Here is an 18,358-nt window from a genome sequence, read left to right on the forward strand (position 1 = left end):
GAATGTCCTACAGCTCATTGGCGGCCTATATTTGTAACAGCCACTCTTAGTTTTCCTTATTTTTGTTCCTCATTATATTCGTTTTTGTATGGAACTCTAATTTCTGAAGAGACATTCTGGTTCTTGTAACATAACTGCTTCGTTATTTGGCAAACAATATAGCAGCCGTTGTCTAAGCAGCTCCTCCGGGATAATCAAAGCAATTCACGTTCACTTTGTCTCTTGAGTTAGGCGTTCATCAAGTGACATGCTGTACTTGTAGGTGGCAGCTTTGAACTCTTCGCTATCCATCAACCACGTGGACATCTTCCTCAGGCCTCGAGTAGTTGGTGTGCGCCGTCGATGCGGCGTTTGTGACTTGACAACCAAGACCTGGGACTTCAGCGTCTGTCAGCTGCACCATCGGGGTCAGGTATGTGCATCTTCTGGTGTCTTTCACACTACGTGACTTCGCCATATGGGTGTTTTTAACGTTCAAAAGATTCACAGGAACATTCTAGGCAGTTTACATATGTGTAATAAAAAATTTCGATTTGAGACAATTCCTGCCATGCTCTTCAAGCTTATTTTTGACGGCAAAGATACGAAGGCAAAAGCAAAAAAATAAAAGTTTTTATTTGTTCGTTGACTGAAACTGTATTTGAAATTACTAAGATCAATATGTATAAAAAGAATTTTTTGTGGAAAGATTGGTTGACAGTACAGGTATATGATGATATCGTAATTAACAAATTATCGCATTTGGGAATAGAAACATCGATGTTTCAATATCGATACTGAAACATTTGAAACATCGTACCGACGATATTAAGGACAAAGAAAAGATATCGACATTCGATACTGACAAAAAAAGAGACTTCTTGTTACAACTGTCAACAGTTATTTCGTCATTTAAACAATTCTTTTTCTGACAATATCTCAAAACGAATCTTTTTCTGGCAATATCTCATAACGACATCACTTTAGTTGCTACAGGAATAGAGGTAACATTTGTAAGAAAAAGTTCTACCTTGTGTTCTGCCCACATGCTCAATTATGTAGCAACAGAGCTATTAAAAAGACTGAGAAACAGCATTAATCAATTACTGCTGTGGAAAGGACTGCTATGTGTTCTGAAAAAGAAAATTGTAGTAGCAAGTGATGGACTAAGAAAAGAATCAGACATCAGACTGATTCAAGAAGTATCCACTACACAGAATTCAGTGCTCTATATCTTTGAAAGATTTTTGCAACTGTGTCCACAGATTAATAATACCAGTAACTTACATGCAAATGCACAATCCATACTAACAGCGAAGGATGTAGTAGATCTGACAGATCGTTGTGACATTCTCAGCCATACAGAAGTGGATCCTCATGAAATCTGCGTGGAAAAGTACTTACAGGCAATATAGTAACCACAAAAACTAGTATACTGAATATCGAAGTACTTGGCATGCAGCCAATACAGACATAAAAAGTTCTCAGTCTTAATCCTTTCAATACAAATAATGTATTAAGTTATCCTAGAACTGCTGCTATGACATTGTAACCATATACAGAAACAAAATGCGTTTAGTAACATTGCAGACCGCTGAATATGCCTCAGAAAATAATTTGAAAATTGTTCACTTAAAACAAAAATACAGTTTAGTTGTTGTAACATGTCTGAAAATAAGTGCATGAACAGAAGTATAAATAAATGAAAGTTCCTCTAAAATTTTGGATAGTTTTCTGTAAGTGGTCAGATATACTGTTCATTCAGTTTTGCATGCAGCAGATCAAACATTATCAATACTAATAATAGAGAAGATGGAATGAAAGATTAAAACCTATTGTTCCGCATGCCTATATGCACTTTTGTTGGCGACCACGTCAATATACACAGTAAATGTGAAGTGTAGTTTGTCAGTGTGCGCCACTGTAACTCTGCAACCCACCCCTGTAGCTCCGTGAGGGTTATATGGTGTGGTAGCCCTCCATGAAGAAAGTTTCGGTTTAGAATTGCAGGGGTTGGTTTCGAAGATGTGGGTGTCGCAAAATGACAATCGACGTCTTACAGGAAGTCTTGTAAGCAGCTAGGAACTGAGTGCCAAAGTCGGTGAGACTAGAGAATGTTCTAGAATGATGGAGAATGTTGCAGAATGTTCTAGAATTTTCCAGGATAATCGAGAATATTCTATAATGGTAGAGAATGTTTAAGGATGTTCTAGAGTGGTCCATTGTCTTGTTTGGGACGAGAAACATTCCATCTCTAAAGAGAATACATTGGCAGTGGTGAGACGCTTGTGTCAGTATGCTTTTGGATCAGGGATAAGTGAAAACGATAGAAACTTAAATAAATTTAACTGCAAGTGAAATTTCTTATGTTTGTGAACATTGTATTAAATGGAATTTTACCAGATTAATATTAACACTCAACAGGACGCAGTACCATAAAAGACGAGGAAAACTTGTCAGTGGAGAACTCAAAAAAAGCAAATAGAAAGAACAGCAAAGAAATGAAACCGATGAGGAGCAACAAATGCTTTTAATGTAGCAACCGAAAAGAATGGAGAGACTGAAAGAAAATTTAATAGGTGAAAATCGAGATAGAAATAGAGATGAGGATAGAGTGAGACACTCAGCGAGCAGAAATAGATAAACTGCTGAATAAGCAAGATTGCGAAATGAACTAAGCAGAGTTGCCATGAGTGAAGTAGAATTAGAATGTGTGAAGTTCGTGAAAGACAACGGTCGTAAATAGTTGAACAAAACATTAGTGTACGAGAAGTGCAAATCAGAAGTAATAGAGATTACAATTTGGCAAGTGCAAAATTCCCGTAAAGATCTCACTGAAGCGTTTAACAAATACGTACACGTTGTCACTGGAAAAATGGATCAAGTGTATTGTTGTATACCCAAGTGTATTTAAGAGTACTTAAGAGTAGTTTGGAATATTCTAGAGTATTTTTAAGCGTGAAATAGTAACATTAGTAGGATTTCTTTGAGTGTTCAGTTTTGCAATGTACTTGAGTGTTCTAGAGTGATCCGAAATGTTATCAGAAAACAAATGAAAATACGGACCAAGCAAAGTGAGTCTATTTGAAGCTAGTAATATATAACTTTTTAAGTCCTTACGTTTATCAACATTTGCTGTGTGGGGGATTGCTGGTTCTGGTTGTGAAACCAAATCATAATTAACTTACTTAGAGTGTTTCCGATCATTACCAGACAGGGACAGTTTCACAGTCACACACGAAATATTGAGTGCTTACCAACATATTGCGAGGATACTATTTGGAGTACAATATCTTTTTTAAGATATTGGTCATGCTAACAACAGTCTAACAATAAAATTATTTTCTTTCGTTATTTTTGTCAAGTACCAATCAAACTTGAAAATCATAGTAGCAGTTGTAACTGTAACAGTTTGAATTAAAACAGCCTTCATTATTGACTACTATAATCGTGTAGTGGTGCAGAAAGGGGCAAAACGTGAGAGCATAATAGTGTTTAGCTTCCTCCCTTGTGGATAACACAAAATGTAGATGTTATTGTTTGACAACTCCTTCTACATCTACATCTACATTTATACTCCGCAAGCCACCCAACGGTGTGTGGCGGAGGGCACTTTACGTGCCACTATCATTACCTTCCTTTTCTGTTCCAGTCGCGTATGGTTCGCGGGAAGAACGACTGTCGGAAAGCCTCCGTGCGCGCTCGAATCTCTCTAATTTTACATTCGTGATCTCCTCGGGAGGTATAAGTAGGGGGAAGCAATATATTCGATACCTCATCCAGAAACGCACCCTCTCGAAACCTGGCGAGCAGGCTACACCGCGATGCACAGCGCCTCTCTTGCAGAGTCTGCCTATCACGGTTACCAAATAACACTGTGGCGAAACGCGCCGCTCTTCTTTGGATCTTCTCTATCTCCTCCGTCAACCCGACCTGGTACGGATCCCACACTGATGAGCAATACTCAAGTATAGGTCGAACGAGTGTTTTGTAAGCCACCTCCTTTGTTGATGGACTACATTTTCTAAGGACTCTCCCAACGAATCTCGATCACAAGCCAGGTCGCTTGTGGTAAGTATAGAAACCACAGTGGCCATTTGTCAAAGCCAAGATGGCCACTTGTCCTATGCAGTCACTACTCCCTGGCACAGCCTTTATGGTTTCCAGATAAGTTGTGCCAAGCTCATAATCCTGTTTCAAATGTAAATAATTTTTACTATAACATAGAGGTACATGACAGTGTAAATGGTAATTTGTTAGAACTTTGCTTCATGTTGGTTAAATACATTTATTTATCTCAACTAATATTATTACATGTAAATGTGAAGCAGAGCCAGTGCCAGCTGATAAATGATTGACATCAAGTCTTGTGTAAGCAGCTGTGGTCATGTTTTTCAGACCTTAGATACCACAGTGTTGTGTTATTTCTGCTTAATTTTGTGCCAATAAATCTCAACCTGGCACCCGCCTTACCAACAATTAATTTTATATGATCATTCCACTTCAAATCGTTCCGCACGCATACTCCCAGATATTTTACAGAAGTAACTGCTACCAGTGTTTGTTCCACTATCATATAATCATACAATAAAGGATCCTTCTTTCTATGTATTCGCAATACATTACATTTGTCTATGTTAAGGGTCAGTTGCCACTCCCTGCACCAAGTGCCTATCCGCTGCAGATCGTCCTGCATTTCGCTGCAATTTTCTAATGCTGTAACTTCTCTGTATACTACAGCATCATCCGCGAAAAGCCGCATGGAATCTCCGACACTATCTACTAGGTCATTTATATATATTGTGAAAAGTCACACCGAAGAACCAAAGAAACTGGTGCAGCTGCCTTATATCGTCTAGGGCCCCCGCGAGCACGCAGAAGTGCAGCAACACGACGTGGTATGGGCTCGACTAATGCCTGAAGCAGTGCTGCAGAGAACTGACACGATGAACCCTGCAGGGCTCTCCATAAATCCGTAAGAGTACCAGGGGGTGAAGATCTCTTCTGAACACCTTGTTTCAAGGCATTCTAGATGTGTTCAATAATGTTCTTGTCTGGGGAGTTCGGTGACAAGCGGAAGTGTTTAAACTCAGACGAGTGCTCCTGGAGCCACTCTATAGCAATTCTGGATATGTAGGGTGTCGCATTGTCCTGCTGGAATTTCAAAAATCCGGCGTAATGCACAATGGACATGAATGGATGCAGGTGATCAGACTGGATGTTTACATAGGTGTCACCTCTCAGAGTCTTATCTAGACATACCACGGGTCCCATATCACTCCAACTGCACACACCCCACACTATTACAGTGCCTTCACCATCTTGAACAGATCGCTGCTGACACGCAGTGTCCATGGATTCTGCATGATGTCTCCATACCTGTACTCGTCCATCCACTCGAAGAAATTTGAAACGAGACTCGTCGAACCAGGCAACATGTTTCCCGTCATCAACAGTCCAATGTAGGTGTTGACGGGCCCAGGTGAGGCACAAAGCTTTGTGTCGTGCAGTCATCAAGGGTACACGAGTGGGTCTTTGGCTCTGAAAGCCAGTTTCGTTGAATGGTTTTCGCACGCTGACACTTGTTGAAGGCCCAGCATAGAAATCTACAGCAATTTGCGGAAGGGTTGCACTTCTGTAACGTTGAACGATTCTCTTCAATCGTCTTTGGTCCCGTTCTTGCAGGATCTTTTTCCGGCCGCAGCGATGTCGGAGATCTGATGTTTTACCGGATTCCTGATATTGACGGTACTCTCGTGGAATGGTCGTACTGTAAAATCCCCACTTCATCGCTACCTCGGGGATTCTGTGTCCCATTCCTCGTGCGTCGACTATAGCCTCACGATCAAACTGACTTAAATCTTGATAAACTGCTATTTTAGCAGCAGTAACAGATCTAACAACTGCACCAGTCACTTGTTGTCTTGCGTAGGCGTTGTCGACCGCAGAGCCGTTTTCTGCCTGTTTACATATCTCTGTATTTGAATACGCATGCCTGTACCAGTTTCTTTGGCGCTTTAGTGTAGTTTCTCTCTCGAGAAGTGCTTTCCGTCTCTGGATTTTGCTTGTGGTGTTTTCCCTGGCAGACGACGGACGTGTGCCGCTGCCGGCACCTGACGCACATCGCGCAGCTGGTGACAGACGCCGACCTGCAGTGGGGCGACCACGCCAGGCCGCTGGAGACGCTCTCGCTGGTCGGCATCGGCGCCTCGCTTCTGGGCGCTCTGGGCCTCGCCGTCACCGCAGCGCTCGCAGGCCGCTGGCGCCGCAAGGCGGGGTGGGTCACCACTAGCGCTGCCTTCAACCCACACACCAGCTTGCTTTCGGCTCTTCCTCCAAACATGTTCTAAGGTTCGAGGGGCAGTCAATAAGTAATGCAACACGCAATTCTTCTCGGCCAGTTTCGGTTTAAAAAATGCGGAATTTGTTGTGTGACATAGTGGACCTCTCTCGCTTCATCCTCTATACTTTCATGAAGTTCCGATTGGTGGCGGCGCTGAACGTAGCCTTCAAAATGGCGTCTGTAACGGAAGTGCATTCCAAGCAAAGAGCTGTCATTCCGTTTCTTTGCTGAAAAGTATTTAAACCGACAAACCCTGTGAGGTTGTAAGGGACATCAAAACAAATATTTCTTCCCTAATGTCATTTTTTCCTATGAGGATTATTTAAGCCGGTGGAGGCCGTATTACGCTCTTCAGTTGTTAGAGGGCGTCTTACGCTCTTCAGTTCTAGGCAACTGCTGTCCACCAGTGTAGTAGTGCATTGTCTCTGTTTACTAATGGAGCGATACACCTAGAGTGAGTACACTGACATGCTTAGTGCGTACTACGTAGCGCACCACAACGGACGAGATGCACAGCGGGTTTATCAGCAACAATATCCTAATCGTCGTATCCCGCATCATGCGACCTTTGCTGCTGTGTGCCAACGTCTGCGTGAGACCGGCTCATTTAGCAGATTACCTGGACAGGGACGCCGTCGCACGGTAAGAGCGTTGCAATTTGAGGAAGCTGTCTTGCAGCATGTGGAGCGGGCTCCTTCAATCAGCACTCGTGCAATTGCACGTAACATGGAGACGAATCAGACGAATGTAAGAACAGTCCTTCGAGAGCAATTGTTACGTCCATTTCACTTACAGCGTGTCCACAACCTGGAACCAGTTGATTATCCACCCAGAGCACAGTTTTCGCAGTGGTACCTAGGACACTGTGAAATGCATCCTACATTTTCATCCTCTGTGTTTACCGATGAAGCAACGTTTGGGCGTGATGGAGTCTTCAACATGCACAATTCGTATGTTTGGAGTGAGGATAACCCACATGCCACAGATACTAGCTCTCATCATGTGCGGTTCTTCGTTAATGCGTGGGTCGGTGTTGTTGGGGGCTGTTTAATTGGGCCGTATCTGCTACCTAGGCCATTAAATGGCAGGCACTATTACAATTTTCTCGCCAGAGCATTGCCAGAATTGCTGGAAAACGTCCAGCTCCCTACAAGACAACGCATGTGGTTCCAACATGACTGGGCGCCCGCACATTTCAGTCGTCGTGTGCGTCAATTCCTGGACCGACGGTTCCCAGAAACTTGGATTGGCAGAAGTGGTCCTGTACCATGGCCTGCTCGATCCCCAGATATGTCCCTCCTGGACTTCTTCGTTGGTTTAATTAATTTGTCGCCAGAGAAATCTTCTTCTACCGGTTTAAATACTCCTCATAGGAAAAAATGACATTAGGGGAAAATATTTGTTTTGGTGTCCCCTACAACCTCCCAGAGTTTGTCGGTTTAAATACTTTTCACCCTGTATATTCATAGACGCTTGCAAAATGTTTACTGAGACCTGGCAGTGAACAAAAGCATGGTCAGTCGTTGGGCGAGGTGTCACGTAAACCTGTCCGATCCCCCGTTGTGTCAGCCGTATGCACACAATTGTGACTCCTGCAATGTTGGAACTTGCGGACACTCTCATTAGACATGACAATCAAACACCTAACAGCTTAACTGGGCATCTCTGATGGTACTGCCGTCCACCTGTAGGGGAACTCAAAAGTGTTTGCACACTGGGTTCCACGTCGCCTAACAGAGACACGTTACTCCGAACATCACAGGCAATGAAACATGGCCCCATCACCTCGAACGGGAAACAGAACGGAAATTCATGGAGTGGTGTCATAACACCTTTCCTCGGAAGAAAAAGTTCAAAGCCACATCCTCAGCTTGTAAAGTCATGGTGATGACCTCTGGGATTCTGAAGGGGTTACTCTGTTGATGTCCTCCCTCGAGGTGCAACGATCAACTCAGAGATGTATTGTGCTACCCCCAGGAAATGGAAGAAACTACTTAAGCGTGTTCAATCTCGCAAATATGCAGACGAACTTCCCCTTCTCCATGATAACACAAGGACTCACGCAAGTCTGCGCACCCAAGAGGAGCTCACAAAACTTCATAGGACTCTTCCTCATTCTCCCCACAGCATCTTCCGACTTCCATCTGTTTGGCTCAATGAAAGATGCTCTCCACAGTACGTGGATGGTGGGCATGCTACAAGACGTTGGCTCCGACGTCGACCGGTAGAGTGGTACCATGCAGATGTACAGGCCCTCCCAGTAAGGTTCAGTAAGGCTGTCGCACTGAATGGATATTATGTTGAAAAATAGGGCTTTGTAGCCAAAAAAGTGGGGAATAATATGGTGTATTGGAATCCTGAATAAAACGACCTGCTTTCAGAAAAAAGTGTTGCATTACGTTTTGTACGCCCTTCATATAATGGCTGACACTAAATAATTACAAATGCAAAATAATTAAATGATAAAATATTTACATGAGTTCTAAAATTACTAAACATTTGTTGTGATTGATGACATTAGAAGTACATGTAGTCATAGTCGTCTTCTTGAAAACTGATGTTGCTGTGACAGCGAGATTGCTCTACACTCGATCCGTTGCATCATATCAGGAATGGAAGCTGCAGGGGAAACAATGGCATTTTTGAGTCTAATTTGTGGGATATGTAGCATACGTGGATATGTGTGATTCGGGTTTGGGGTGACGGTAATTTGGTAGAATATTTGTAGGTGGGAGAATGCAAGTAGTTTGAGGAGTCGTAGTGAGTGACAGAACCATGGAGGAGCAGATAACCAGGAAAACGTAGACACGAGTGAGATTGAGTTAGATTAAGACTGTAGATGTGGAGACTTGTTGAGTGGATCAGTTTCCAAGCTGGCATATGAACATCTTCAACTTTTATAGTCCTGTCTTCCTCAGTTGCGTGTAATATTACGGTATATTAATAATTTTTACTTATGGACCGTCTGACAGCAACTGAATAAAACACAATTTTAGTGCCATACGCGTTTTGCCTTTATTTTCTGCAAGGCATCATCAGTGGCCTGGAATATGTACATACGTTAGCTATTTTATTTACATTTTTGTCATTGTGCCTATAGGTTATAAACAGTTCTAGTGGTTGGTATTTCCTATTAAGTAGTAATGTTTTGAACTGTACTTACAGGTTGCGTGGACAATTTCCTACATATTACGCTCTTTTTGCATTTTTGGTTTTGTTCTTCTTCTTATGAACGCCAATTTGCGGTTTTTTCCCCATTCCACAACACTATGCACTGAACGCTTGTTTTAAAGCAATGTTTTGGTTTCTGTTGCCGACTGTTTGACTTTCCTAATGCAAACCGTTCAGAAGTTATGACGATTTTATTTCATATAGTTCAATAATTGTCGCCCTGTGATTGAAACCTCGACTTGTTGAGTGAACTCCACGAATTACCTACTTTACGGTGGCATAAGTCTTCTGAAGCTGTTGACTGAACGTTTTGCAGGAACCCATTAAACTGACTTATCAGTGAAGAGTAATGTAGTACAGTTTAGATACATTAACGATACGAAAAATTAAAATAGTTATAATTGCAGAGGTTGCAACTGTAAAGAGTGAAAGAACAATAATAATTTACAGGTCAATAGGCTGTGGCTTGTTTCAGCAATTGACGTGAGGGAAGTGATGGTGGAGGAGGCAAGGATGTAGAGGAACAGGGGGAATGGCACGAGGGCGTGCTGAAAAGTAAGGACTCCGAATTTTTATCTGAAGACTCTTAGACACGACGGTGTGAAACGTAATTATGTATGTGTGCGAGAAACAGCATGCTGCAATCGGCCGTCGAATTCCAATAGTTCGTCCACACATGGATCACGCTCTTTCTCAGGATGACAATGTCAGAGCACACACGAGCGCTCCGACAACTCCAACAATCCGACGCCTCATTTCACTGTCATCGATCGATCTCCATACTGTCCCGACTTTGCCCCATCCTGATTTTCATCTGATTCCAGGATTTAAAGAACACCTTTGAGGGCTTCACTTGATAGTGATGAAGCGGTGCAAGTAGAGGTGAGGTAGTGGCTCCGTCAACAATGTCAGACATTCTACAGTTGTGGTACCAACAAACTGGTATCTGTTTCAGAGAAATGTCGTCGTCGCCAGGGTCACGATGTTGAGAAATAACAGACATGAACAGTAAAGACGTAGAACGTTAGTAACGTTTTTTCTTTTAAAAAAAGCTAAAATAGTTTTCACACAAAAAATTCGGAGGCACTTTTCAGCACGCCCTCGTAAAATACAAGCAATGCAGGGAAAAAGTAAATTAAGATTAGATTAGGTACTATAGAACCGATAAGGGAAAAGAAGTGTTACTACAGGGAGAAATGAACGTTCCCAAGGAAAAACATTATTTTTTGAATGAAATGAAGAAGATGACGAACGTAAGTGCTTCGATTTTTTATTTAATATAGTTTGATACACCGCAGTGTAAATCACAAAAAAGAACATTACGAGAACAGTTTCACTGTGACCAGTCACAAGTCTAATTCACGGACAGCTGTCGAGAGCGAATGAAAATACCACTCTAGCTACAAGCCAACTCGCAACCAGTAACCATAGAAGCTAAATTCGTTGAAACCAAGACAAACAATCCAGTCAGTAGCAAAACGAAATTCCGCATTCAAAGTGTGATCGTAGTAATCAAACTATGGTGCGTAACAGGGGGTTTCATAGGAAAGAGAGAAGAGGTCCTAACCTGTTTCTCATACGTTACACAACTACTTCTAAGGGTAGAATGGGCTGTTGCAAAAATGAGCCATGCAGAATTAGGGACTTTCTACCCAAGTACCATATACGTTCTGCTAGTGGGGCAGGGGAGTCCGACAGGGAAATTTTGGGTGGAGATTTCCAGTTCCGGCATTGTCCTTACAAGCGAGGGAAACCTCCCGAAAACCTTGGTCAAAACAGGGGAATGGGACTTATTTTACTTTTAGTTCAGGCGTAATACGAATCTGAAAAAATTTGAAAGCCTCGTCTATGTGTAAATGTATTTGTTTATGCGTACGTGGAGTGAAGTCGATGACTTGCTCGACATGCGCAGTACGCAAAATTCGCTGACGATTGCAGGCATTCCCTGCTTGTCTTGGGATACCTCGCTGGCGATTTTATTTTTACAGGGCGCTTGTCACCGGAGGCCTTTGTCAAGCGCAGCCGGGACGCGTTGTACCCGCTAGACTCCGCCCTGCAGAGGCATGCCCGTGCGGCTGCTATCGGTTTTATACGTAGTTATACGTAGACTGCTTGTGCCTCAGCGTCGGGTAAACGTCTCTGTTCTTTGCTGATGGGGAAGTAATAGCAATGGGGTGTTCACTTGTGCGTAGAGTGGTAAATTCTAGAGTTGGAAGGCAGCCATGGAGAAGAGCTTCGAAGACATGTTTGTTTTATGGATGAGTAGAGCCGTAATACTATTAAAACTATTTTATCCTGCGATAAGTTGGACCGTTTACTCTTTCAACCGATACAATTAGATACGACGATGGTTCATGTTGCAGCCAAGCCGGTTACTTAAAAATTAATCAAGATGGGCAATAAAAAAGTTGTTTTACAACCAGTGGCAACGGATTTCCTCCAAGTACCTCACGTCAGTTGTTGCTTCGGATGTGTGTCATGCATGCGGGTGGTGTTCTGAGTGCCGTGCACAGTGAGCATCCGGTGAAGATGACACGGTGTGTGTGTGGTAATCAGGTGAACTCCCTCTTCACAACAGTTCAAACTGGGTGTACGAAGCTCTGGCGCTATCGAAAAAGCGGGTGTTACAGACGTAATGCAAGCATTCAAAGCTAGTTGTAAGGTAAGGAATTTTCGCTATTCAGGCTGCGTTGTCCTTTACGGCAGTACTATAGCCTCGCCAGAAATATTGACGACATATATCTATACTTCATATTCTGTGGAAATTCGTATAGGGGATAAATAAAAGCAGGAGTTCTCTTGCAAGTGCTGGCAGTACTTCCTGCCCAGTTGAAGTGCTCAGCCAAAGCTTCGCACAGATTGTAATATACTTTTTCGGTATGGTATTGATGCAGAGTTAAGAAATCGTGGAAGGGAAAGGGAGGGGGCATTCGTAGCATTCACGACAGATGAACTCTCATGAGATACTTAAATTATCAAGGACTTCTTACTATTTAGTTTCAGATACAAGTTCTGCGTCTTTGTGAGCACTGGTTGACATTCATCTGGATGATGTCAGCATTTATAGATTGGAGTAATGATGGACGTCACGCAGAGAGGGAGAAATAGTTTTTGTGGGAGGCCAACACCGACGAGATGCCATTCATATGGAAGGTGAAAACTTGCGGGCTCAGCGCTAAACCGTGCCACGCTTTTGAGAAACTCGCTTCTGTAAAAACTTTTCATTCCCACAGACGACACACGGCTGTCTTTTTGACAAGTAAGTTTCAAACTACATGAGTTCACCATAAAAAATATTTTGTTGCCATGTTTTTGTAAGCGTTATGTCACAGCTAACACTACGAAATAAATTTTGGTAATGTCAGTGTCGTGGCGTCACTGCTACCTATGGCATGTTTACATCACAGTTACCTCGATTAGTGCATTGTCTGCGTTTCCGTTTAACAAACCAAGATTAATGTTTGTTATATTGGATTTTGGAGTCCAAGTATAGTTAGTTGATTGTTTTTTTATTGTATTGCAAGGCTTTGGATACTGTGGACAGAACTGTAATTGATTGGTCACTGATTGTGGCTTCCCCCCACCCCCCCATCACGCCCCGGCCCCTACCCCCCCACCCACCTTTTTTTATGAGTTGGACTACGGTTCTCCTCCATCATTTAGTCGGATGTACGCCGCTCGAGACAGAAAAACTAAATACATCTCTCAAGACTAGCATGCCCTCAGTAATAGGAACTACAAACAAGACAGGCCTTACTCAACACATAAAGAAAAGCTAATTACTTGAAAATTCTTTTGAGATGTGCTATAGTGCGGAACTAGTTAGGTGTATTACACTAAAGGCCACTGCGGCACTGCTACATTGCTGTAATTCTACAACAAAAGGTTCCCGTGATAAACATTTAAGGTGTAAATGCTAATTTTTCTGTTAACGCTCGCATCTTTTTGTGATAACACTTAACCTCTTGGTGATTGATGCCACTTATTTTCTGGCATTCAGTATTCCGCTGTTAATTCAATTTCAAACTGTGATAATTTACGTACACTGATGATCGGGTCCACTGCCCATGACGAGATTGAATGTCGCATCGTGGCGTTCAGGGCACGAGAGCGGTGAGAAAAATGTATAAGCGGAGCTGAGACGAATGGCAAACCATTCTAGCGACGATATTGGTCGGAAATGGGGAAATCCACTGACATAAACGACGATGACAAATGGCAGATTGTTACTGTCCAGCACCTGAAACCCAGCATTCTGAAACGTCCAAGCTGGTCGGTTGTTCGCGTGCTGTTGTAATGAACATCTGTAGAAAGTGGTGGAAGGACGGTGAAATCGCGAGTAGACGACGAGGAGGTTGACGTCCACATAATGTGATTTTCGTAGGCTTGCCTGCTGTGTAAGGCAGGATAGGCGGTGAACTGTAGCAGATCTGGCGGCGGAGTGCAGTGCTGGTGCCCACACAAGTGGTTAGGAGCACACATTTCGGCGTACAGTGTTGAATAAGGGGCTCCGAAGCAGACCACCTCTTCGTGCTCCCATCTTGGTTGGTTGTTTCGGGGAAGGAGACCAGACAGCGAGGTCATCGGTCTCATCGGATTAGGGAAGGACGGGGAAGGAAGTCGGCCGTGCCCTTTGAAAGGAACCATCCCGGCATTTGCCTGGAGCGATTTAGGGAAATCACGGAAAACCTAAATCAGGATGGCCGGACGCGGGATTGAACCGTCGTCCTCCCGAATACGAGTCCAGTGTCTAACCACTGCGCCACCTCGCTCGGTCTGCTCCCATCTTGACTCAAGAACATAGTAAATCACGATTGCAATAGGAACAGTATCATTGAGATTGGTCCGTGGATCAATAGAAAAGTATCCCCTCGTCGGACGAATCACATTTGTTGTAACACCAGGTCGACGCTCGTGTGCAAATTCGCAGCCATCCAAGTGAACCGCTGCTCGAAACATGCACCGCACCACGAACACAATCTTCTGGGGGCAATATTACGCTACGGGGCGTATTTACCAACGCTTTCGTACTAGCTGTGTTAGTAACAGAAAGCACGATGGTAGGTGTCGACTACACGAACATTCTTCCGGACGTTATCCCTTCATGCTTGATGTCTTCCTCGAGGACGACTGGATCTTCCGGCCTGATAGCTGTCCACGTCAAAAGGCCAGAATCGTGCTGCACTGGCTTGAGAACTCGCGTTATATTTTGGCTACCAAATTTGAATTATCTAAACCCTGTGGAACACAACTGCGTCGCTGTGGAGCCCCATCCCCACGCCCACTGACCAGCAGCCCGAATTTACAAGAACTGCGTGATCTGCCCACAGATATTTTATGTCACACCCTTCCGAAGACCCATCAATGACTTTTTGAATCAATGCCATGCAGAATCACTGCTGTATTGAGTTCCGAAAGTGGACCAACACGCTGTTAACAAGCGGTCATAATGTTATGGGCTCATCTGTGTACTGCTCTGTTTAATTACAATTTTTATTTTCGTTTGAAAGTGCAACCTATCTGTTGTCGGCAACAGTTAATGATATGTGCATACTCGTTACTAAAAGCGTAACCACTGTCAAATTGGTATGGAGGATATCACGAGGTTGGGTACGCATATGATTAGCGTTCCAGCGCCACAGGACGAAGTGGGTAGTTTGTAAGGACGCAGTGGGACTTACATTTAGAAATGGGATTTGAATGTTGGTCGTTTTTGAAAAGATCATATTATACCTACTGAAGAGCTTATCCGAATTTGATAGCGACATTGTCGCGGTATATAGAGACTGTGATTTATCGACGCACGTGGACCATATTGATCAGCCTGCAGGGTCTCAACGGTCACTGGTTCTAGCGCTCGAAAGGATAAACACATTGTCTGTTCAGCTAGACAGGATAATGCATCCACTGCATGCACCTTGAGTCAGGATGTGGGCCCGCCATCAGAAAGTTATGTATCTACACAGAGAGTACGACTTCGTACTTAGCATCACAGACTGTCATCACGGCGAAGAATGATGCAACTTCCCATGGCGTGCGGCAGATGGCACCACGGCGTCTTTTCAGATGAGCCTCAGTTCCGCGTACTGCATCACGATCGATGAAAAGGAAGGAAGGGCGATTATTGTATAACGTCCCAAAGAGAACGATGGCATTAGAGGTGTAGCAAAGTCTCCTATTAGGGGAAGATGTGGTCTTTCAAAGGAACCATCCCGCTATTCGACTTAAGCATTCTAAGGAAATGATGGAAAACCTAAAATCTAGATGGCCGGACGGTGATCCGAGTTGTGGACCTCCCGAATATAAGTCCAGTGTGTTAACCACTCCTTTCGCTACTACAGAAGTGGTCTTTGCATTCCGTGCTGAAGCAGCTTTTGTTATGGCTGGACTGCTGGCCGAATGCTGTTGACTGCACTGAGAGATGGCGTTCCGGCATACGTGAAATACATATCATCCGATTTTTCGAAAAATATTAGGTGAAAAAATTTTATTATTGGACATATTAGATGTGCTGGCGTAAGCTTTCAAAGATGAAGCGCGAAGATAAGTAGGCGCTGGATGAAGCGCTCCTATCACGAGAGAGACCAGAGGCACAGTCACAAGCAACGCCCTCTCTTCAACATGTATTTAGGCCGCCGCCGTTGACCGGAGGGAATCACTCAAGCATCCAGTTTGGCGTCTGTCAGTTTACTCAGAGAGCGGGTTTAGTTCGCCGCAGGCTACGGTAGTGCATAGTGATCAGATTAGTGACTATAGCGGGACCAGTTTGCCTCAACCAGTATTGTACTTTATTAGCAATGGGAAACTCAAGCTTGTAATAACAAGATTACCGATATTGACATTACACCAGTCTGCAAGAGGACTATTACTAATGAGCTTGCACCACGAAACATAAACTCTATTTAAGTTGAGTAAATGTTTCCAGTTCATGTAAATAAAGAACAATATTAATCCACCTGTGCATTTGTGCTGTAGAAAGAGGAAATCAGCCACCCATAACAACATCTCCTACCTTGATTCCTTGTGGAACGAGACTCAACATTACAGTCTGATATCTTCACTTGATAAAGAACTAATTTCTTCTCTTTATCCGTTATATTTACTGCGCTGCATCATATTAAATAAAACATTGCACGAAATTGATAACTTTGCAGAGATAAAAACTTTGCGTATGGGTGAGTTTAGCTCATACATTGCAGAAAATGAAACGTAGGCAAGTTACTGAAATTTTATTGAACATCCAGAGCAGAACGATGTATCATTTCGTTCTCAAGTTATCGGGCTTTATATGCGACGGTCAGTCGGGCGCGACGCTTCCAATTCTGTGCATGCGGACTTACCTGCTATTATGAAATACTTATCATCCGTTTTTAAGAGAACTATTAACTGAAAAAAAATTATTTTGCACAGCCTATAGTCTGATATCTTCACTTGATAAAGGAGTGAATTTCTGCTCTCTGTGCTCCATCAAATTAAATAAACATTGCGTGAAATTTTAAAGGTTTTGCAGAGGTAAAATGCATTGCGAAAACGTTGTGTACGGTTCATTTTAGATCCAGTCAATAAAATGTAAATATCGAAACTTTATTTAAAATTGAGAGCAGAACGAAAGCTCAAAAATGGCTCTGAGCACTATGGGACTCAACTGCTGAGGTCATTAGTCCCCTAGAACTTAGAACTAGTTGAACCTAACTAACCTAAGGACATCACAAACATCCATGCCCGAGGCAGGATTCGAACCTGCGACCGTAGCGGTCTTGCGGTTCCAGACTGCAGCGCCTTTAACCGCACGGCCACTTCGGCCGGCTGAACGAAAGCTGATTTCATTCCCAAGTTACTGGGTCTTATATCCAAAGGACGGGAGCGCGCGATACGCTCATTCACGTCCTTGCGCATACCTAATCATGTGGTCATAAAAGTCATCACATCACGTCAACGATGCAAGATATCGAAACGAGGTCTTTTGCGAATTATAGCGTGCAATTAGGCACATATGTCGCATGATAAATACTCACCGAGACAGGGAAGTAACTCGTCCGCAGCAGTGAGAGATCGGCGGATCAGGACGCCTTCAGATGTCCACAGCACTGTAGAAAAACCCAAGCGGCTGGCATACTCACGTCCAACAGCACATGGGGAACGGCGCAGCAGGCCATGTATAAACGAAGACAGCAGCGAAAGTGTTAGTCCAATGGATGAATCCATGTGTTGACTGCACAAGGAAAACAAACGTTGCCAGATCGTATTCATCATGTGATACGGCTCAGCACCCTGCACGATGGTAAGGAAGGAACGAAGTGAGATTAGTGTTTAACGTCCCTTCAATAATGGGGTCATTATAGATGAAGCACAAGACAGTATTACTGAAGAATATCAAAGGAAATCGGCCACGCCCGTTAAAAGTGAACCATCCCGGTATTTTCCTTGAGCGATTTAGAGAAATCACGCAAAATGTGAATCTATATGGCTGGACGGGGATATGAACCGTCGTCCTCACGAATGCAAGTGCATTATATTAAGCACTGCGCCATCTCGCTTGGTAAAATGGTACAGGTACACAACACGTGCACACACTTCTTTGTCGCATAACCAGCTGTTTGAACAACAGGTATTACATTTCTGACATATGGAGGCTAGTAGCTATGACTTATATTCGAAGTATTTGTGAAGGTATCTTTCAACAAGGTAACGTATGACTGCATGGCTCCTGTGGAAACTAGCCGCATGTTTGCTATCGTGTGACCCTTAACTGATATGCAAGTTAGGTGGCACAATCAATAATGTTACAAAAATCACACCAAAGTGAGTTTATATTGAATCTGCGCAAAGTGTGTAACGCAATCTTATAATGGCCCTCATATAAAT

The 18,358-nt window shown here is 43.3% G+C and overlaps 1 protein-coding gene across 2 annotated transcripts in view; it reads left to right on the forward strand.

Moving 5' to 3' along the window:
• LOC126237373 (uncharacterized) overlaps nt 1-18,358 on the forward strand; it is a 786,945-nt gene that overhangs the window by 156,414 nt on the left and 612,173 nt on the right. For both annotated transcript variants that reach the window (XM_049947458.1, XM_049947457.1), the window contains exons 9-10: nt 263-412; nt 6,066-6,256. In XM_049947458.1, the coding sequence (XP_049803415.1) occupies nt 263-412; nt 6,066-6,256 (341 nt within the window). The remainder of the gene's footprint in view (nt 1-262; nt 413-6,065; nt 6,257-18,358) is intronic.

The sequence above is a fragment of the Schistocerca nitens genome, chromosome 2, assembly GCF_023898315.1.
Source record: "Schistocerca nitens isolate TAMUIC-IGC-003100 chromosome 2, iqSchNite1.1, whole genome shotgun sequence".
Lineage (NCBI taxonomy): Eukaryota > Metazoa > Arthropoda > Insecta > Orthoptera > Acrididae > Schistocerca > Schistocerca nitens.